General features: G+C 43.7%; 1 protein-coding gene across 1 annotated transcript in view; it reads left to right on the top strand.

Annotated features, from left to right (window-relative positions):
• Positions 1-19,919, top strand: part of LOC134803087 (uncharacterized) — a 94,156-nt gene that overhangs the window by 2,430 nt on the left and 71,807 nt on the right. The window contains exons 2-7 of the mRNA XM_063775794.1: positions 6,016-6,313; positions 7,731-7,884; positions 13,420-13,596; positions 17,600-17,701; positions 18,440-18,526; positions 19,091-19,327. Coding sequence (XP_063631864.1) covers positions 6,016-6,313; positions 7,731-7,884; positions 13,420-13,596; positions 17,600-17,701; positions 18,440-18,526; positions 19,091-19,327 — 1,055 coding nt within the window. The remainder of the gene's footprint in view (positions 1-6,015; positions 6,314-7,730; positions 7,885-13,419; positions 13,597-17,599; positions 17,702-18,439; positions 18,527-19,090; positions 19,328-19,919) is intronic.

Here is a 19,919-nt window from a genome sequence, read left to right as displayed (position 1 = left end):
AAATGAATAAAATGAATAAAATGAATAAAATGAATAAAATGAATAAAATGAATAAAATGAATAAAATGAATAAAATGAATAAAATGAATAAAATGAATAAAATGAATAAAATGAATAAAATGAATAAAATGAATAAAATGAATAAAATGAATAAAATGAATAAAATGAATAAAATGAATAAAATGAATAAAATGAATAAAATGAATAAAATGAATAAAATGAATAAAATGAATAAAAATGAATAAAAATAAATAAAAATAAATAAAATGAATAAAAATAAATAAAATAAATAAAAATAAATAAAATAAATAAAATATATAAAATAACATATATAAAATAAAAATTAAAATAGAAACAAATATACACGCTCAAAATAAGAATATAATTATATCAATTAAGCTATATGTCACGAACTGTCACGTCAAGCGGTTGACAAAAAAATTTCTCGCTTAAATTTTAAGATTTCAGGGTTCAAAAGGTTTCTAAATTTCCTGTAGTGGTTGAAGATTAATCGTATCCACAAATGACTGAAGTTGGACTGAAGTCGCGGCCGTTAGTTGGCCGCCTAGGAGTAGCGATCTAAGCGAGGACGGCTTCAAGCCCGGGATACAGCAACAGCGCAGCAACCATTGCTCCGTGTAGCGTGGTAACGGGTGCGCTAGTGCATGCAGAGCTCCGTGCACCAGGCGGCGCCGGCCGTGGCGGTAGGAGGGCGACAGCAGAAAGCGGCGGCCGCGATACTGCGTTGCTGACTGGAGCGTATAGCCTATCTACCATTGATTTCGCTACTCCAAAGCAAATCCTGCTACTGCTCAAGTACTTGCTTGATGAAAAATAAACACTAAATAAATACAATTATCCAGAATAATAAATATGAAAGAAATATGTCATGTGTCAAACTTTTGGTGAATTGTTGTTGTGTTTTTGTGATCTACATATTTTATAATTCGTCGCTTGTGTTCGTATGTAATTTTTAAGTTTATAGTTAAGTAGTTTTTATTTTATATCCCGAGTTTATGTCCTCACAACCATGCATCAACAGGTGGGATTTGCTGTATTGCCCCATTTGTGATGATAATAAACAATACAAAGGACCGCGGGGGCTCGCCATCCATACGTCTCGCCGTCATGGCACTCGTATGGTCGTTGATACCCCGCTGCCCAGCGCGTCTCAACCCGCACCATCAAACTTTGCTAGGGGCCCTACAGCAACAACAGTATCATCGTCACCCACAGATGCAACATCTCTTGCCAAAAAATTAGGGCTTTTGAAAACTAACAACCCAGTCATAAAGAGGATACCTCGTGGTGCACGCATTACCGTAGCACGAAGCCTCACCGAGTGCGTAGCTAAGGTTGTTGTTGAAAATTCTTTTCAAGCTTGGGAGCGTCTACTCACGTTTCCGTACAAAGTTTTACATGTAGACAGATCCAACAAATCGTCACTCACCTCTCAAATAAAAAGTAATACGTTTTCTATTTCCGACTCGCCTATCATCTCACAAGGTCGTGACATCAACACTCGCACTCCTGTGAGTTCACTAGCTTTTAAAGTTAGGTCCATCGAAAATAAACTTTCGGAGGGAGACGTGGGGGGAGCTGCCCGGCTTCTTTTCTCGTGCGACGACTTAGCTACGCACTCTCCCGAGACTTATGCCGCCCTGAGGGAAAAACACCCAGTCCCAGCTGCCACCTCGAGCCTTCTAGATCCCCCCGCTACCGACGATCCCACAATTATCGTGTCAGAGGACGCAGTTCAGTCGGCAATATGGTCATTTCCCAACGGATCTGCCGGCGGGATGGACGGGCTATCTCCCCAGCACCTTAAGGACCTAATCAATACACCATTAGGTGACACGAGTTCTGCCCTGGTAAAAGAAATAACAGGACTTATCAATTTAATGCTTGCAGGACTCGTGCACACCGAGATAGCCCCACTTTTGTACGGCGCCAACCTAGTAGCTCTCGCAAAAAAGGATGGCGGTATTCGTCCGATTGCTGTGGGATGCACGTACAGACGTTTGGCCTCAAAGCTGTGTTGTAAGAAATTTAATGATAAACTTACACATCTCTTTAAGCCTAAGCAGCTAGGTTTTGGTGTAAAAGGGGGATGTGAGGCGGCAGTGCACGCTGCACGCACGTTTTTAAGTGGTCCTGATTTCGAAATTTTTGTGAAAATAGATGTAAAAAATGCTTTTAATTCGATCGATCGCGGTGCTCTGCTAGCAGCGGTGAAAAAAGAACTGCCAGACCTCTACAAATACATTTGGCAATGTTACGGAGCACCGTCAAAATTGTTATTTGGAGATAACATTATTTCATCGAGCATGGGCTGCCAACAAGGGGACCCGCTTGGGCCAGCCATCTTTAGTCTAGTCATCCACCCCATTATATCAGGTTTAAAGTCCAAATTCAACATATGGTATTTAGACGACGGATCCCTTGGAGGAGACGCTGCAACTGTTTTAGATGATTTAATATGTATCGAAGAAAAGTTCTCTGAAATCGGACTCTCACTAAATTATACCAAATGCGAAATTTTTTTCCCTGAACACCTTCCTTCGGACATAAAAAACGACTATTTGACTAATTTTAACGAAGTTTTACCAAATATTTCAGTTCAATCAAAATCATCCCTCACTCTTTTGGGCTCACCGATCTTTGGCGAAGCTATCGCACCTGTTATTAACTGTAAACTAAATCTTTTTAACAGTACATCAGAGTTACTTTTCAAAATAAACCCACATATAGCTCTCTTCATCATCCGTTTCTGTCTATTCACCCCAAAATTCATGTATTTGCTACGCAGCTGCCCAATCTGGAAGTTTCCCTCTATTCTTTCTTCCATTGATACCTCCCTTCAGGCCACGCTATCCAAAATTTTAAATATACAGTTTGATACTAGGTCGTGGACCCAGGCAGTTCTCCCAATTAGGTTTGGGGGGCTCGGAGTTCGCACTTCGGCCAGCTCGGCCTTACCTGCTTTTCTGTCTTCCGTGTACGGCTCGCTGTCTCTCATCGGTGTCATTCTAAACCTTCCACAGATACTCGATGATGAGGTAGCGAGCCTCAGGGAGGCCAGAGAGGCATGGTGTCAGTCATGCCCGAGTGCGGACATCCCAGACGCCAGGCACATTCAACGGGCTTGGGACTCCCCTCGCCTAGAGGCAGTCCATGCCACACTTATAGACAACAGCCCGGACGACTTTGATCACGCTCGAATTCTGGCAGTTTCGGCCCCCGAGTCGGGGCACTGGTTACAGACTCTCCCTTCCAAGGCAATAGGCACGGTTCTGGACCCAAGTAGCCTAAGAATAGCAATAGGCTTGAGGCTTGGGTCCAGAATATGTGTTTCCCACACATGTGCCTGCGGCAAAAGTGTGGACCAGCTGGGCCGGCATGGCCTCTCTTGCGCAAAAAGCGCCGGCCGCATGTATCGCCACGGCACTATCAACGATTTGGTCCGTCGCGCGCTTGCCACCGTCTCTGTGCCTGCAGTTTTAGAACCAGTGGGCATGGCTAGAGATGACGGCAAGCGTCCCGACGGAGCAACGTTAGTGCCGTGGAAATTAGGAAGAGCCCTGGTGTGGGACGCGACGTGCGTTGACACCCTTGCACAGTCCCACATCGGGGCGACTCGCATCCAGGCTGGCGCTGCGGCTGACCAGGCCCAGATTCTCAAGCGCCGCAAATACTCGACCTTAGTTAACGACTATGAGTTTGCGGCGCTCGCAGTTGAGACTCTGGGACCTTGGTCATCCGACATGAAGGCATTCATGAAGGCTTTGTCGGCGCGGCTGGTCGAATCCACAGGGGACCGTAGGGCTGGCGCGTACCTCTCTCAGCGTATCGCCCTAGCGGTACAGAGAGGTAACGCCGCCAGTGTAATGGGGTCCATGCCGCAGGCCGAACTTTTAGACGGGGCATTTCTTTTATGATTGGGTCCTTTATAGGTTTTTTTTTTATACTGTATTTATAGGTAGTTTAAATTAGTACTAATTTATTTATTTAATTTTTAATTCTAGTAATATCTAGTTTAGTTTAAGTTAATTTTAATGTAATTTATTAATTTGATAATATTTAGGATAGCGAATTTATAATGTATTATTGTATCCAATAAAATTTACTTAGTATTTACTGGAATTATCTGAAAATTAATTATTTTGATAGAACAAATTGGCGAAATTAAGCTATAAAAAATTAATGAATAAATAACGTATAAAAACAATGTCATTGAACTACACCTTACCTACTCATAAAAATGTGATGATTATTATTAAATCAATGTGATTTTTACATTTTCGTTTTAGTTTTACTAAAATTCTAGTATTATTCATTGAGTGGTTTTGACTGGAACTGGTTTTGACTATGCCCACTTGCCCAGACAAGGGGAATACTTCCTAGTAATATTGGTAAAATACCGAGTAACATTGGGAAAATTACCAGTAGTTTTGGGAATTTACTAGAAAAGTAAACCTATGTTGATTTTTTGCACTTCGTATGATGCATTTGTTGACAAGTAATGATTTAATGTAAAACAACTTATGTTGACATTTACTTAATATGAATATTACCGTAAATTACTGATTCTGGGTAATATTACCGGTAACATTACTGGGTATTTTACCACCTTGGGTATTTTACCGGTAACGGCACATCACTATTGCAGATGCAGATTTATTGACATCCGCAGATGCGGATATTTAATGGCTCACATGGCGCTTCTGCGGATGTCAAGATTAGACAATTTCATTATAGGTAATGACGAAATTACCTAGCAATTAAACCGCCGCTAAGATGTTCGTGTACCAACTTATTCATCTGCATCCGCATTAAGTTCCGCATCAATTTTATGCGGATGTGTATCCGGATTTAGAAAATAATGCAGAAATTCCGCGGTTGCGGATGCGAATATTCGCAACATCCCTGGTTCAAATGCAATGGCCACATAGCCCAGTTCAGGGAGTCTTGATACTTTTTAACCCAAGGGCATCCTTTTCACAGGTCTGATTTTGTAGACTGGCTCTCACTTGCTTTCTGTGGGCCAAAAGAGGGCAAGCTAAACATGACATCTGGGCTTAGTTGTTAGTAACTCTGCCTTCTATGCTGAGAGCTATCTATTTATATGATAGTATGATACTATGTATAAGTAATAATATCTGGGAGACCGAGCTTTGCTCGGAAAACATATAAAAACTCTAAAAATGCGCGTTTTCCCAGAGATAAGACCTGCTAGATCGATTTTTCGCCCCCGAAAACCCCCATATAGCAAATTTCATCGAAATCATTAGAACCGTTTCCGAGATCCCTGAAATATATATACATATAAATAAATAAATATACAAGAATTGCTTGTTTAAAGGTATAAGATATCTATGCTTATTACTATAGTATTTAGGTTATCTTTGGTCTATTCCTTACCTACTGCAAATTATGTCTAATTTATAAATGTGCATAACATGATAGATAGCAATGCAATTAATTTCTTATCTAATATGCAAACTTTTCATGTAATGTGTGTGTATATAGTCAGTATGGTTATGGTTAGTGGTACGTAGGTATTTACTGAATTGACTTGAAAGCATCTGTTTAAATAAAATGCTAAGTACCTACTTAGTTTTTTTTTCATTGAAAATGAAAATAGTTATTTAATTTTCGCAACGAGTGGTGATAAATCGACTTGCCCGTAATTTGTCCTTATTGCACTTAAAACATAAGGACCCCGGTGATCATTGACGTATTATATCTAAGAACTGCCCTACGGGCAATAAAAATGGTCCTAGTTCAGCGGTGTCACTTACGAATTCGAGCCAATTGTGCAGCCAAACGCAACTAGTTGCGACCAATCGCGAGCGTGATGCGAACTCATCAACCAATCGCGTTGTAGCGATGTCACACCGTTGTACTGGCCCCATTCATGTCCCATTCTTATTGCCCGTAAGGCCAGTCCTGCGATATATACGTCAATGCCTGTGATGGCAAGCCACATATTACAATCGTAATTTTGTTGTACAGAGGGCGGGGCCGCGGGCCGCCCCCCGGCTGGATGAACGGGCCGCCGCCGATGCGGTTCCGCGGGCGCGGCTACGGGCCCGGCGGGCCGCCCATGCGCGGCCGCGGCTTCTTCCGCGGGCGGCCTCGCTTCAACAACAACTACGACAACAACTGGGGGCCCATGCCGCCGCCCATGATGGGCGGGCCGTTCGGCCCCCCGCCGCACGGCATGATGGGGCCGGGGCCGATGGGCCCGCCGCCGAACATGATGGGGCAGCCGCCCTTTGGGCCACCGCCGAATATGCCGCCGCCTAATATGGTGAGTTCTAGCAGCCAACTGCCAAGCAAGGGAGCTTGCTTAGACAAATTATAGTTAAATATGGTCCTGTTCAGCAGAAAGGATGAAACTTGAATGTGCTGATATTTACTCAAAAGACTTTAGTATGGGGTTCTTAAAGAACAAGCTTCAAACACATAAATTTGCAGACTTGTCTAGGAGACCGAGCTTTGCTCGGAAAATATATTAAAAAACTCAAAAATGCGCGTTTCCCAGAGATAAGACCTAGCTAGATAAATTTTTCGGACCTGAAAACCCCCATATACGAAATTTCATCGAAATCGTTAGAGCTGTTTCCGAGATCTCCTAAATATATGTATATAAATAAATAAATATATGTCACCATAAAATTGTAAACACTCGTCAGTTTATAATATCGCTAGTTAAATTATAAACTGACGGTAGGGAGATTATAAACAAACCTAACCTAACCTACGTTAGATTGTAAACTAACGGGTTCACAATCTTACGGTGTCATGACGACCGGTCTGGCCTAGTTGGTAGTGCCCTGCCTATGAAGCCGATGGTCCCGGGTTCGAATCCTGGTAAGGGCATTTATTTGTATGATGATACAGATATTTGTTCCTGAGTCATGGTTGTTTTCTCTATGTATTTATATATTATATATATCGTTGTCTGAGTACCCACAACACAAGCCTTCTTGAGCTTACCGTGGGGCTTAGTCAATTTGTGTAAGAATGCCCCTATAATATTTATTATATATTATTATTATATTATATACAAGAATTGCTCGTAAGGACGCCTTATAGGATCACTCGTGCGTCTGTCTGTCCGTCCGTCTGTCACAGCCAATTTTCTCCAAAACTGCTAGAATTAGACCAATTAAGTTGAAATTTGGTACACATATTTAATTAGATAATTATTAATTAGGTCAAAAATGGTGCTAAGGTTGCCAAACCCGGAGCATCTGCCCTACGTAAGTGCTTTTTTCTAGAGATGCACCGGATATTCGGTTACTATCCGGTATCCGGCCTATCCGGCCATGATTTTAACATCCGGCCGGATACCGGATAGTAACATTGCTTGATTTCGGAGTAAACACAATTGGAATAAGAAACAGTCACGGTTATAATCGCACAGGTTTATTATTTTACAACAATTTATACATTCCACTCACTTGCACGCACTCGTTTCGAACTTAGAAATGAGTCCGCGCTTACGTTCACTACGAAACAGGTCAAAACCTGCATAATGCGCACCTGAAAACCGAAATTTAGGTATAGTTCCGACGGCTGAATTTTCGGCGGCCGGATACCGCCGGCCGACCTGACCCGGCGGCCGATGGTCAGGCCGAATATCCGGTATCCGGCCAAACAACTATCCGTTGCATCTCTACTTTTTTCCAAAATTATTCTAATTATTTTTGTATTACGAACAGCCAGCACCAGAACTGTGGGTAGAGACGAAGTCCGAAGAAGGCAAGTCATACTACTACCACGCGCGCACACGCGAGACAACCTGGACGAGGCCGCAGGAGTCCCCGACGTGCAAGGTCATCACACAAGCGGAGATGGAAGCCATGGCTGCCGCAGGTCGGTTCATAAATGAAGTGAAGTGTTTCTCATTGTAAAATATATGCTACTTGTGATTTTGAGTAGGATACCTAAAATTACTGTAAATATAAGAACATGGACATACAAAAGTACATTGTGCAACGTGGGGCGTAAGTGGAATACTGTACGAGAGTCTATTATATTTTAAAAGACTCGAGTAACAATATTCTTACCCCCAGAGTTACACACAATGTTTTTCATCACACTTGCGAAGAAAAAACTAAATTTTTAAGCGAAATCATTCTTAAATACGGTGACATTTCAAACATACACAAAATAGTTCTTAACCTATAGATGACAGGAAAACCTATTAGTCAAGCGTGAGTCGGACTTAATGTACGGCGCCCTTGAAACGCGAGTCCGACTCGCACTTGGCCGGTTTTTTTTCACAATCCATAACTCTCGCGGGAACAACGCCGCCTTTGTCCTTCAGTACTCGTACCTGCATGTAATGAGGTATTTTTCGAGCAAGTGTGTTGAAAAAGTAAAGGAAAATGCCTATCTGTATACAAACACCTTAGGTAACGTATCTTGGTAAAGTCAGAATCATAATCAGATATTTATTTGCTATAACATGGTACATACAAACAGCAACACTCCTAACTGTACATCGGTGGACCTTATTAGTTATTACAAAAGCCATAGACATTTGAAATTATAAATTGAATCGTGTACATTTGACATGCTCTCATTTATTGATTTATGTATAATGTAATGTGTACCTAGTTTTTATTTAAAACATGAAGATCAATAAGAGATACTCATACCTACTTAGTTATTCCCGTATTTTGTTTTGACATGAATGGAGAAAACTGTTGACATAAGATTAATTATTTTTACGTAATTTTTTAATTTGTATTTATTAAATAATATTATGTAAAAATGAATGACGATCATAATATAAATTCATGTACCTAGATTAGTCTAGCATAATTTATAATGTAATTTCATATTATGAGAATAAATATCTAAATCTAAAAATCATAAGGTCCACCGATGTACAGTTAACAGTGAGTGATGGTACAAAAGGTCATGCATATTTAAAAAAGAACTACATGTTTTATCACAAAGACATGCAAATATTTAAAATGTCATTTGTATCGCATAATTAAATTACTAAAGGGGCCCACTGATTAACAGTCCGCCGGACGGTAGCGGCCTGTCAGTTGTTCGGAACTGTCAAAGTTTTGTTCTAACTGACAGGCCGATACCGTCCGGCGGACTGTTAATCAGTGGGCCCCTTTATACCTACTCTATTACAAATGTATGTCATTGAGATATTCTTCAATAGTATAATGTGCCTTAGAATTAGATGTTAAAAATGACAGTGCAGTATGCAGTCGGTTAGTTATTATTCTCTTTATTTATTTTTCGTCTTAAGTTAGGGTTTTTATAATATGAATATAAAAGTAAAATATAAAAACACTTACAAAACGATAAAAAAAAAACATATAAACACATTATAAAAAACCTAACCTAGGGTACCGCCAGCAGCGGGGCAAGGCCCAAGCTACCGGTGGTCAGGGCTGCAGAGAGAGGAACCGGCGGACTATCCGCGCCGTGTCCAAGATCACCGCCTTCTGCATCTGACCCTTGATCCAACCACCTAGCGAGAGTCTCTCAAGATGTTGGTCGAGACTCTTCGCTATTAGACCGTTCACTGAAACGACTATCGGGACAATGATCGTCGAATCAACATCCCACATGGCGGTTATCTCGTGAGCCAAGTCTAGGTACTTACTGGACTTGTCCTTCTCGGCCTTCACGAGATTCTCATCATGGGGGATGGTGATGTCAACGAGCACGGCCCGACGTTGCGATCGATCTATTATCACAATGTCAGGCTTATTGGCTACAATAGTCCTGTCTGTGATGATAGATCGATCCCAATAGAGCGTGGCATGACCATTCTCGAGAACAGGCGCAGGTAAGTACTTGTAGTACGGTACTTCGCGGTCCACAAGGCCATATAGAAGAGCAAGTTGCTGGTGAATAATTCTGGCTACGAGATTATGTCTGTGCAAGTACTCGCCGTTAGCAAGATGAGAACAACCGGAAATGATATGCCTGAGTGACTCTCCGGGACGGCGGCATGCCCGACAAATGTCGACCGTACCGTCCTTCAGGATATATTTCCGATAGTTGTTCGTCATCATCACTTCGTCCGCAATTGCACAGGCAAAACCCTCGGTTTCTCCGAAGAGGTCCCCGAATCGTAACCAGTTCACCGACGCGAGCAGGTCCACATCGGGTCCCGTGAGGGCCTTGTAGAACCGCCCGTGTAGCACCTTACTCTCCCATGCCGCCTTGCGATCCGCAGTACTTAGTACCACAGGTTTGCGCCAGTTCTCGTTTGCCAAGGAGAGCGGCGTGAGGTTCCTGTCTACTGCCACCACATCACGATGCATCCCACACTCGTTGTTAAGGAAATAATTCCTGAGATTGTACACCTCGCGGTTGTGGAGATCCTTGGCGTTTAGGAAGCCTCGGCCTCCACACTTCCGTGGGATGTACAATCTCATAACTGACGAGCGTGGGTGTAGCATGCGATGTGTGGTGAGCAGTGACCGGACCCTCCGATCCAGGGCGTCCAGCTCGGTCTGAGTCCACCTTAGTATGCCAAAGGAGTATGTGAGTAGGGGCATTACCCAGGCGTTGAAGGCGCGCACTTTGTTGCCTCCTGACAAAAGACTGTTAAGGACTTTTGTGAGCCGACTGAAAAAGCGCTCCTTCACCGACCGTCTAATACCCTCGTCCTCAATACCCAACGACTGTGACATACCAAGGTATTTATAGGTTTCTGATTCAGAGATAGATCTGAAAGACATTGTCTCAGAGAGTTGTAAATTTGTTGAATTTACAACCTTCCCCCGCTGTACATGCATAACCGCACATTTATCGACACCAAACTCCATGTGGATGGCACTACTGAAGACGTCCGTGGTTTTCAGTAGCTCCAACAAGTCTTGGCTATTTGGTGCAAATAATTTGAGGTCATCCATGTACAGAAGGTGAGAAATGACTACACCCTCTCTCCGAAGCCGGCAACCTAGTCCCAAATCCTTCAGCAGGGTGCTGAGGGGATTCAAAGCTAGGCAGAACCACAGGGGACTCAGACTGTCGCCCTGAAAGATTCCTCGCTTAATCCTTATAAAATCCTGCGGGCCAGGGCGGTCATCTCCGCCTCCTGGTTGACGAAGGACTGTGGTCCACTGTCTCATACACGCGCTTAGGAAGGCTCTCAAAGCTGCATCAACTTTATACAGCTCTAAGACCCTCCCCAACCATGAGTGAGGCACCGAATCATAGGCCTTCTTGTAGTCAATCCAAGCGGCTGAGAGGGCCCCCTTGTTCCGCCGGATTTGTTGGCAAATGGTCATGTCTATGAGGAGGAGCTCTTTAGTACCACGGGACCCAACCCGACATCCATTTTGAGCGGAAGCCAGAATATTGTTTGCGATAATGTGCGCATTGATTTTTGCTCTCAAAATGGATGTAAGGAGCTTGTAGAGTGTAGGCAAGCATGTAATGGGTCTGTAGTTCTTCGCTTCCGTGGTACTACCGGACTTATAGAGCAGAAAGGTGACACCAGTTGTTAAGGAAGGTGGGAGAGAACCAAGCTCGAGGGCTTGTTGAAATTGTGCTGCCAAGCGCGAGTGCGAGCATCGGAACCACTTTAGCCAGAAGTTGTGCAATCCATCCGGCCCAGGACTTTTCCAGTTCTGGGCCGTGCGGATGGCACAACTGACGTCATCGGGGCTGATGGTGACTGCCCCCATAGGTTCGATGGACTCGCACTCACGTTCGACAACACTCATCCAACCCCCCTCGGTGTGTCCGACAGGCACCGACCAGATGCTACGCCAGAAGTCGGTCATGGCAGTAACATCCGGCGGCTGCGTGTCGGGCGTACGAAGGTTGGTTTCCTCCCACTTTCGGTACACCTTCCTTTGGTCACTTTGAAAAAGGCGATTCTGCTGAAATCGATCCACACGCTCTCTGTAGCGGCGAATACGGTTTGCCCATGCATAGACTTTCTGCTTTAGAAAGTCGATGCGCTCTGTGACATTGGCCATGTAGTCGCGGGGCCTGATATCCGTCCCCGCGAACGCCTGGTTCACAAAGCGCATTACTCGGGGGCGATTGTTGCCCTCCCTGAAGCAGATCAGCTTTGCGATGAGAGTCCTAAACGAGCTGATACGTCGCTCGATCCGCACTTGCCATGCAGGGACACCTCCGGCGGTCCTAGGTGCACGTTCAGCGTCCGGGAACTTGACGCGAGCAACACGGCACGCCGCGATGGCTCCGCAGTACATGATCGAGTGCGTATCATCTAAATCTTTACTAGTCCGCAGATGTGGGTCTAGTAAAGCGTTTAGGGCTCCCATGAGCGCTAGATTGCGTCTATTCATAGGCAGACGTGGTAATCGGGGCCTAGAGTTGGTTGTGGCGCGATACTGCGTAATCGCCTCTTCCAAAGTCCTCCTCAGTTGCTCATTAGCAGTTGTACTCACATTCTGACTCGCGAAGTCCCCCTCGTCGGTACAGAAATCAACCCGTGGCGCCGCCGGTGCCAGGTCGGGTGCGGGCACCGGATCCGGCGACGTGGCGGGCAGATCCCGCACCGAGGTGGAGTCCGCGCGAGCAGAGAGAGCCTCCTGGCGAAGCCGATCAAGTGTCGCGTCATCCAAGCGCTTTAGCCGCTGAATGACGCGCACCTGATCCGATAATCGCTGCTCCGACACGGTGATGGTAGGTTCAAGAGCCTGAAACAGAGGCAGTATTCTCGAACGATAGGCGGATAGCTGTGTTCCCCCCTCTGTAGCCCCATAATAGGCGCGCATGACATTCTCGTTCATGTCTCGAGTCCATCTCATGCGTCGCACTATACCACCGGCAGCGGGAGCCGTGGGCGGGGCAGGATGTCCCGCAGGCCCCAAGCGTGCCGGCAGCGGTGGCCGCCCTCGTCGCGCAGGTGGTCGTGGCGGCGGCCCGCCCTCGTCACTGGATCCGTCTGTGTCAGGCGCCGTTGCGAACTCGTCGCCTGACGACGATGTGGACGAGGAACTGGACGGGGCGGGCGGGGGTGGTGGTCGTGCGTTGTTGGTCGACTCCGCTGCACGTCTTTGACTCCTCGTAATCATTCTTTGCATACGTTATTACCGTTTTGCCGTAATGTTGTGTTGACCGTTTTGTCAAACAAATGTCAATGTAAGTGGTGTGTGTATGGGATTTGAGTCACACGTATTGTAGTCAATTTTTATGTTTCCACATAGCCAGGTCAAAGGTACATTAGATGGCAAAATACACAACAGTTTTAACAATAAAAACGTATAAAAATATAATTATAGCAAATAAAATTTACGAGACGTCTGTCATTGTCAGAGCGGTTTTTTTTTTTTTTTTTTTAGATATTCTTCAATAGTATAATGTGCCTTAGAATTAGATGTTAAAAATGACAGTGCAGTATGCAGTCGGTTAGTTATTATATTATTAATGTACGTTCGTTGACAGGTCAAATGCCCCCGGGCGGCCTGGCCAACCCCGCCGGCATGGGCATGAGCGGGCCGCTGGGCGGCATGGGCGGCGTGGGCGGCATGGGCGGCATGGGCGGCGTGGCGCCCGGCATGATGCAGCCGCCCGGCGCGCTGCCGCCCTTCATGACGCAGCCCCCGCCCTGGCTTAAAGACGGTAAGCTCATCATATACACAAATACACACATCCCACTGCTGCACAGCGGCTTCCTCTAAATGTGTGAGAGAGTTTGGTCTGTTGCCCCTTGTGTGGGGAATTTATCAATCAATCAATCAATCAATAATTTTATTTATGAGGGAAAAAATCGCCTAATATTAATTTCTTAATATTAGTTCTCAAACCCAGATATATTATTTCGCTGGCTCAGCGACCCAAAGTGGATTTTGGCCTCCGACACTATAGTATGTATAAATCTACCCTCAACTGGCTCCTTAAGCCAGTTGAGGGTAGATGAAAACATTACATGATCAAATAATGTAGGTTAAAGTCAGGTCGTTCAGTGACTGATCCAGGCGGTTTTGTATTTGGTTGGTTAATCAATCAAGTGAAGTACAACAAGGAAAAGAAGGGAAGGAAGGAAGGGAAGTAGGGTTCAAGTGAATAAAATCATTCATTCATTCATAAATGCTATAACTACCCGAAAATTGTAGTATTGTTCGCAGACGTATATGCTTGATAAAAAATTGGCAGACTACTTTTCTATCCACAAGCAACTACTACTCAACGAGACAATTCTAACAACCCCAAACTCAATTAGTTTGCGTTTGATCTATCACAGAGTTCTCATGGCCACCTCTTGTCTCCGTTAACAGATCGACATAATATTGCATTGTCATCCGATCTACATGTACCTATGCAAAATTTCAGCTCAATCTGAAATAATACTTTTACACTTGTCTTATCGGTTTGATTAATTGCATGAAATCGGCACCAATAAAGTTGCTACAAACGCGGATTACTTTTTCAGAATATTAATTGCTTTTTCGTTCGTAAAACGATAACTTAAATTGGTTAGTGTACGATGTACTCCTCAATTAACCTCCTTGGATGAAGAATGCAGAAACAGAAACTCCAAGATATAGTTGGTCAAGCAAATCTTGTCACTAGAAAAAGGCGCGAAATTCAAATTTTCTATGGGACGATAACCCTTCGCGCCTACATTTTTTTAATTTGCCACCTTATTCTACTGACTAGATTTGCTTGACCAACTATAGTATGTTCCTTTTAGGGTTCCGTACCTCAAAAGGAAAAAACGGAATCCTTATAGCATCACTTGTGCTTCTGTCTGTCTGTCCGTCTGTCACAACCTATTTTCTCCAAAAGTACTGGACCAATGAAATTGAAATTTTGTGCACATATGTAAATTCGTGAGCCAAAGACGGACATCTTACGTAAATAATTGAATTTTAAACATGGAGGCCACTTTTGGGGGGTAAATGAGAAAATTTAAAAATAATGTTTTTTAAACTATATCGTGTTACATATCAAATGAAAAAGCTAATTTCGAGAATCTCGAATATATTTTTTTGTAATTTTAATATTAATAGTTTAGAAGTTATTTAAGAAAATCGCCAAAAAATGACCAATTATCTCCGAAACTAAGTAAGCGGTAAGCGGTAAGTGGTAAGCGGTGGTGGCCGAGTGGATATGACGCCCGACTTTCAATCCGGAGGTCGCGGGTTCAAATCCTGGCTCGTACCAATGAGTTTTTCGGAACTTATGTACGAAATATCATTTGATATTTACCACTAGCTTTTCGGTGAAGGAAAACATCGTAAGGAAACCTGCATACATCTGCGAAGAAATTCAAAGGTGTATGTGAAGTCCCCAATCCGCATTGGGCTAGCGTGGGGACTATAGCCCAAGCCCTCTCGCACATGAGAGGAGGCCTGTGCCCAGGCGGCTTAGCACGGTCGCGTATTTATCCCTTGTCACCATGCCTGTCACGTTCTAACAAGTATGTAAGTGCGAAAGGGACGCGCATAGTGATAGTCGATAAAAATGGAACCGTGCTGAGCCCGCAGCAGTGGGACGTATATAGGCTGAATTAATAATTAATTAATAATCTCCGAAACTACTGGGTCTAAAATTTTACCAGGAAAATCTATTAGAAATATGAAATATGCAATCAAGCGTGAGTCGGACTATACTTAGTTTTTGATCCGACCTCTACGGGTTTTTTAAAGGCACCATCGGCTTCACAGGCAGGGTCACTACCCACCAGGCCAGACCGGTCGTCTGTCAATAAATTATACAAGTTAGGAGCTTACACAGCCATGAACAATGTAGTTTCTCCCTGACACTGGTGCAGTCAAAGACTAACAATGATGTGTTAACTCCTTTCATCTGTTACTCTTCACTATGGACTAGTCTTACATTTGAAGACGGACGCTGTTCTTCGCTTCGAGTTTAAACTAAGCGTCTAACTTGCGGTGCAGACTCTGTATGGAGGCAGAGACGCCCTTGCACATCCTCACAGAGTGCCCTTGCCTAATGCGTACTCGTGACCTGATCCTGGGCGGACACATTGCGCCCGGAGGAGTTAAAGTCTCTCGAGACCAAAAAGATCCTGCAGCTGTTTGAAGTTGCAGGTTTGGATCGAGAGTTGTAGTAGGTGGCGATCACAATAGATCAGGAATGGTCGCAGTGATACATAGCTACGCTTTGGAGCCTTATATAGCCCCTAAAAAGAAGAAGAACAATGATGTGTTAACTCTTTTCCTTAAGTACTCCTTTTTCTTTTCTTTTCCACTCTGCTGGTGGACTTGTCTATTTGTGTAACATTTACTTTAACTTACCCTGTATACCCTTTAAGTGTTTAGTAAGTTCTTTTTTAGGGTTCCGTACCCAAAGGGTAAAACGGGACCCTATTACTAAGACTCCGCTGGCCGTCCGTCCGTCCGTCCGTCTGTCTGTCACCAGGCTGTATCTCACGAACCGTGATAGCTAGACAGTTGAAATTTTCACAGATGATGTATTTCTGTTGTCGCTATAACAACAAATACTAAAAACAATAAAATAAAGATTTAAGTGGGGCTCCCATACAACAAACGTGATTTTTGACCGAAGTTAATCAACGTCGGGCGGGATCAGTACTTGGATGGGTGACCGTTTTTATAGATGGGTGTCATTCTGAATCCCTAACAACGTTTGTCCTAAAGTCACTTGCCCTAACTGGTTTGTCCTAATGGGCACATGCCCTAACGATCAATTGTCATAACGATTATTTTCCATAATGTAATGGTTAGCCTAAGACTCATTTGCCCTAAGCATTTGTACCATAACTATCAAGATCCCTAATGTTATTTACCATATTCTTCGAAATCCCTAACAATGTTTGGCATAAAATAACATGTTCTAACTGTTTTGACCTAATGGCTATTACCCTAATGATCAATCGTCATAACAGTTACTTTTCCTATTGATCAATTATCATAACAATTACTTTCCATAATGAATGGTAACGAACTGTTGCCACAAAAGTGGGTTAGGTTAGGTTAGAACCGTGACCCTCGCAAAAACGAACTGCTGCCCCAAAAGTGGGTTAGGTTAGGTTAGAACTGCGACCATTGTAAAAACGAAATGTTGCCACAAAAGTGGGTTAGGTTAGGTTAGAACTGTGATCCTCGCAAAAACGAACTGCTGTCACAAAAGTGGGTTAGGTTAGGTTAGAACTGCGACCATTGTAAAAACGAAACGCAATAGGGAAATCAAAATTAGGGCATACGAGTGTTAGGTCAAGCAACGATAGGCTAAGTGAAATTAGGTAACATGATGGTTAGGATATATAATTTTTAGGCCTAACAATAATTAGGCAAAAAAATAATTATGCTACATAACATTAGGATAAATACTCAATATGGAAAGTGTCATTAGGGAAAAAGATATTAGGACAAAAAAAAATCGCCCATTCAATAATAGGGAAACCAAAATTAGGGAATACGCGCGTTAGGACATCTGATCATTATGACAAACAATATTAGGGAATGCAAAGATAGGAGAAAAGATTTTAGGGATTCAGATATAGATCCTTTATAGATAATGGTACGGAACCCTTCGTTTGCGAGTCTGACTCGCACTTGGCCGGTTTTATTTTGTAACTGAAGTGGCGCTGTATGTAGAAGGTTTTTTACAATAAATGTCTTCTTCTTGTTAACAGGGGGCAAGCCGGAGAACAGGAACGCGCCAGAAGCGCGCAGTCCCAGCGAGACTGACGACTCGCCGCCCGGCGAGCGCTCCCCCGCCCTGCAGCCGCCCAACGGTAACTATCCCGCTCTACAGCCTCCACTCTACACCAGCGGTCGGCATGCGGCCCGCGAACCTCTCACTTGCGGCCCGCGAGCCTCCCTGGCTATTTTGTATGTAATATTGACAAACGACAATGTCTGATAAAGTAATAAATATTAACAAAGTGCGGCCCGCGTCAACTTCGTTAACTACTATGTGGCCCTTGGCTGCTAAAAGGTTGCCGACCGCTGCTCTACACCAACACACCAGCCATAATCCCGCCAGGCGCCAGGTGATGCTGGTGGCTCAGATAGTTTTCCTTTTTTTAGCATCAGAAACAATACACTCTTTTTTTTGGGCAGTCGTGTAAAAAGGTAAACAATTATGACGTGTCTTTTTATTGAAAAACACTTTTGGAAGTCACGGCAAATATGTAACATTTATGAATCATATACGATTAGTTACATTCTTTTGCTTTCATAAGTATTAGTTACTGAGGTTTTTAAAGCGTTTTTCAATTAAAAGATCGCGTAGTCTTTTTCTAATGCTAAAAAGAACGAAATATAGATATATAACCTTGTCGTCACCACCGGTCGGCTGCTTGCGGACGCGGACGGCTCCAGTCGGACTTGACTTTTTAAAAATAAAGGAATAACTCCTTTAAGTAAAATGAGTCAATTTAAGGATCTAAGGTAGTTTTCCTCCAGGGCCTGACTTATTTTTCCACACTGTATAATATAAAGTTATCGCTAAATTTTTTGTTGGTCCGTAGGCAACATGAACTTCCCGCCGTCTTCGGGGTTCCCGCCGGGCGCCGGCGCCCCGCCGCCGCAGGGCTTCCCCAACAACCCCCCGCCAGGTATTACATAACAACAGCACAATCCTAGTGTACACGAGAACGGTAGATTGTAGCACTTGCTTTGGCAGTGTACATGTTTATGTTTCCGATTCAGGCCACAAGATGGCAGAACCTCCACAACGCGCACGGTCCTTATTCGGATAGATATTTACCTAAACTTGACGTCAAGTTGTAAAAAACACGGCAAAGGTTAGGTAATTATGGAGGCGGCTTCATAGCGCCGGTACAGTCGGACTGCAACCCGACTGCAACTTGAATGGGAACTGCACGCCAACTGCAACATCGGCGTGCAGTTCCCATTCAAGTTACAGTCCGTCTGTATCGGCCCTTAATTAAATTATTTCAATAAATATGTTCCGGGATTCCCGGATTGCATAAAACGACACAAGAATGTAAAAGTACACAAGTATGTTTAGTTTGTTTTGTCACACACACACACACGCGCGCACACACACACACACACACACACACACACACACACACACACAAGCCAAGATAATCTATGGGTCGTTATACCAGCAGGAAGTAAATAAGTCCCTTAATATGAATTTTTAATTTGTACAGGATTCAACAATCCACCCGGCTTCGCCGGCGTGCCCGGTGGGCCGGGCGTGCCCGGAGTCCCCGGTGTGGGCGGGGGTCCGGTGCCGGGCGGTCCGGGTCCGGGCGGTCCGGGGCCGGGCGGTCCGGGTCCGGGTCCGGGCGGCTTGTCCGGCGCGTGGGGCGGCTGGGGCGGCTGGCCGCCGCCGCTCGTCGCGCAGCCGCCGCCTAACTTGGCTACCGCTAACGTTCCTAATTCCGGTTAGTATACAGATTGTTTTTTAACCGACTTCAAAAAATAGGAGGTTATCAATTCGACCGTATTTTTGTTTGTATGTATGCTACCTCATAGTTCCGTCATTGTTGAATCGATTTGGAAAATTATTTTTTTGTTTGAAAGTATATACATACAGGGTGTCCCAACCCAAGACTATGGGACATCAAGGGAAAGTACCTTAAATATCGTAGATAGGATATTTTGCTGAAAGAAGACATTATTTTAATTTAAAAAAACAATTTAAACTGCATTCATACATTTTTAAATAATTACGTGGTTGAACCGGGAATCGAACCCGCTACACGAGAAAAAAAATCATTCTGTAGTTTTATCATACCGATCGAAAGGATTCATCATAAGGATTATTTTTTGCTAAATAACATAGTGTCAGAAATAAAAGGAAGACCATGAAGTATACTTCATTGTTATAACATTTGATGTGAAATTTAGCGAAATAATCAGAAGAGTGCGACTTTGTATTCAACAGAATGGGACTCATTTTGAGCATTTGATAAATTAAATTGATTAAATTTGAATTAAAAATGTTAATATTCATGGTCTTCCTTTTATTGTGTT

This window comes from Cydia splendana, chromosome 26, assembly GCF_910591565.1.
Source record: "Cydia splendana chromosome 26, ilCydSple1.2, whole genome shotgun sequence".
Classification (NCBI taxonomy): domain Eukaryota; kingdom Metazoa; phylum Arthropoda; class Insecta; order Lepidoptera; family Tortricidae; genus Cydia; species Cydia splendana.
The sequence above is the reverse complement of the archived record's forward strand: the minus strand, read 5'-3'. Positions and strand labels throughout refer to the sequence as shown.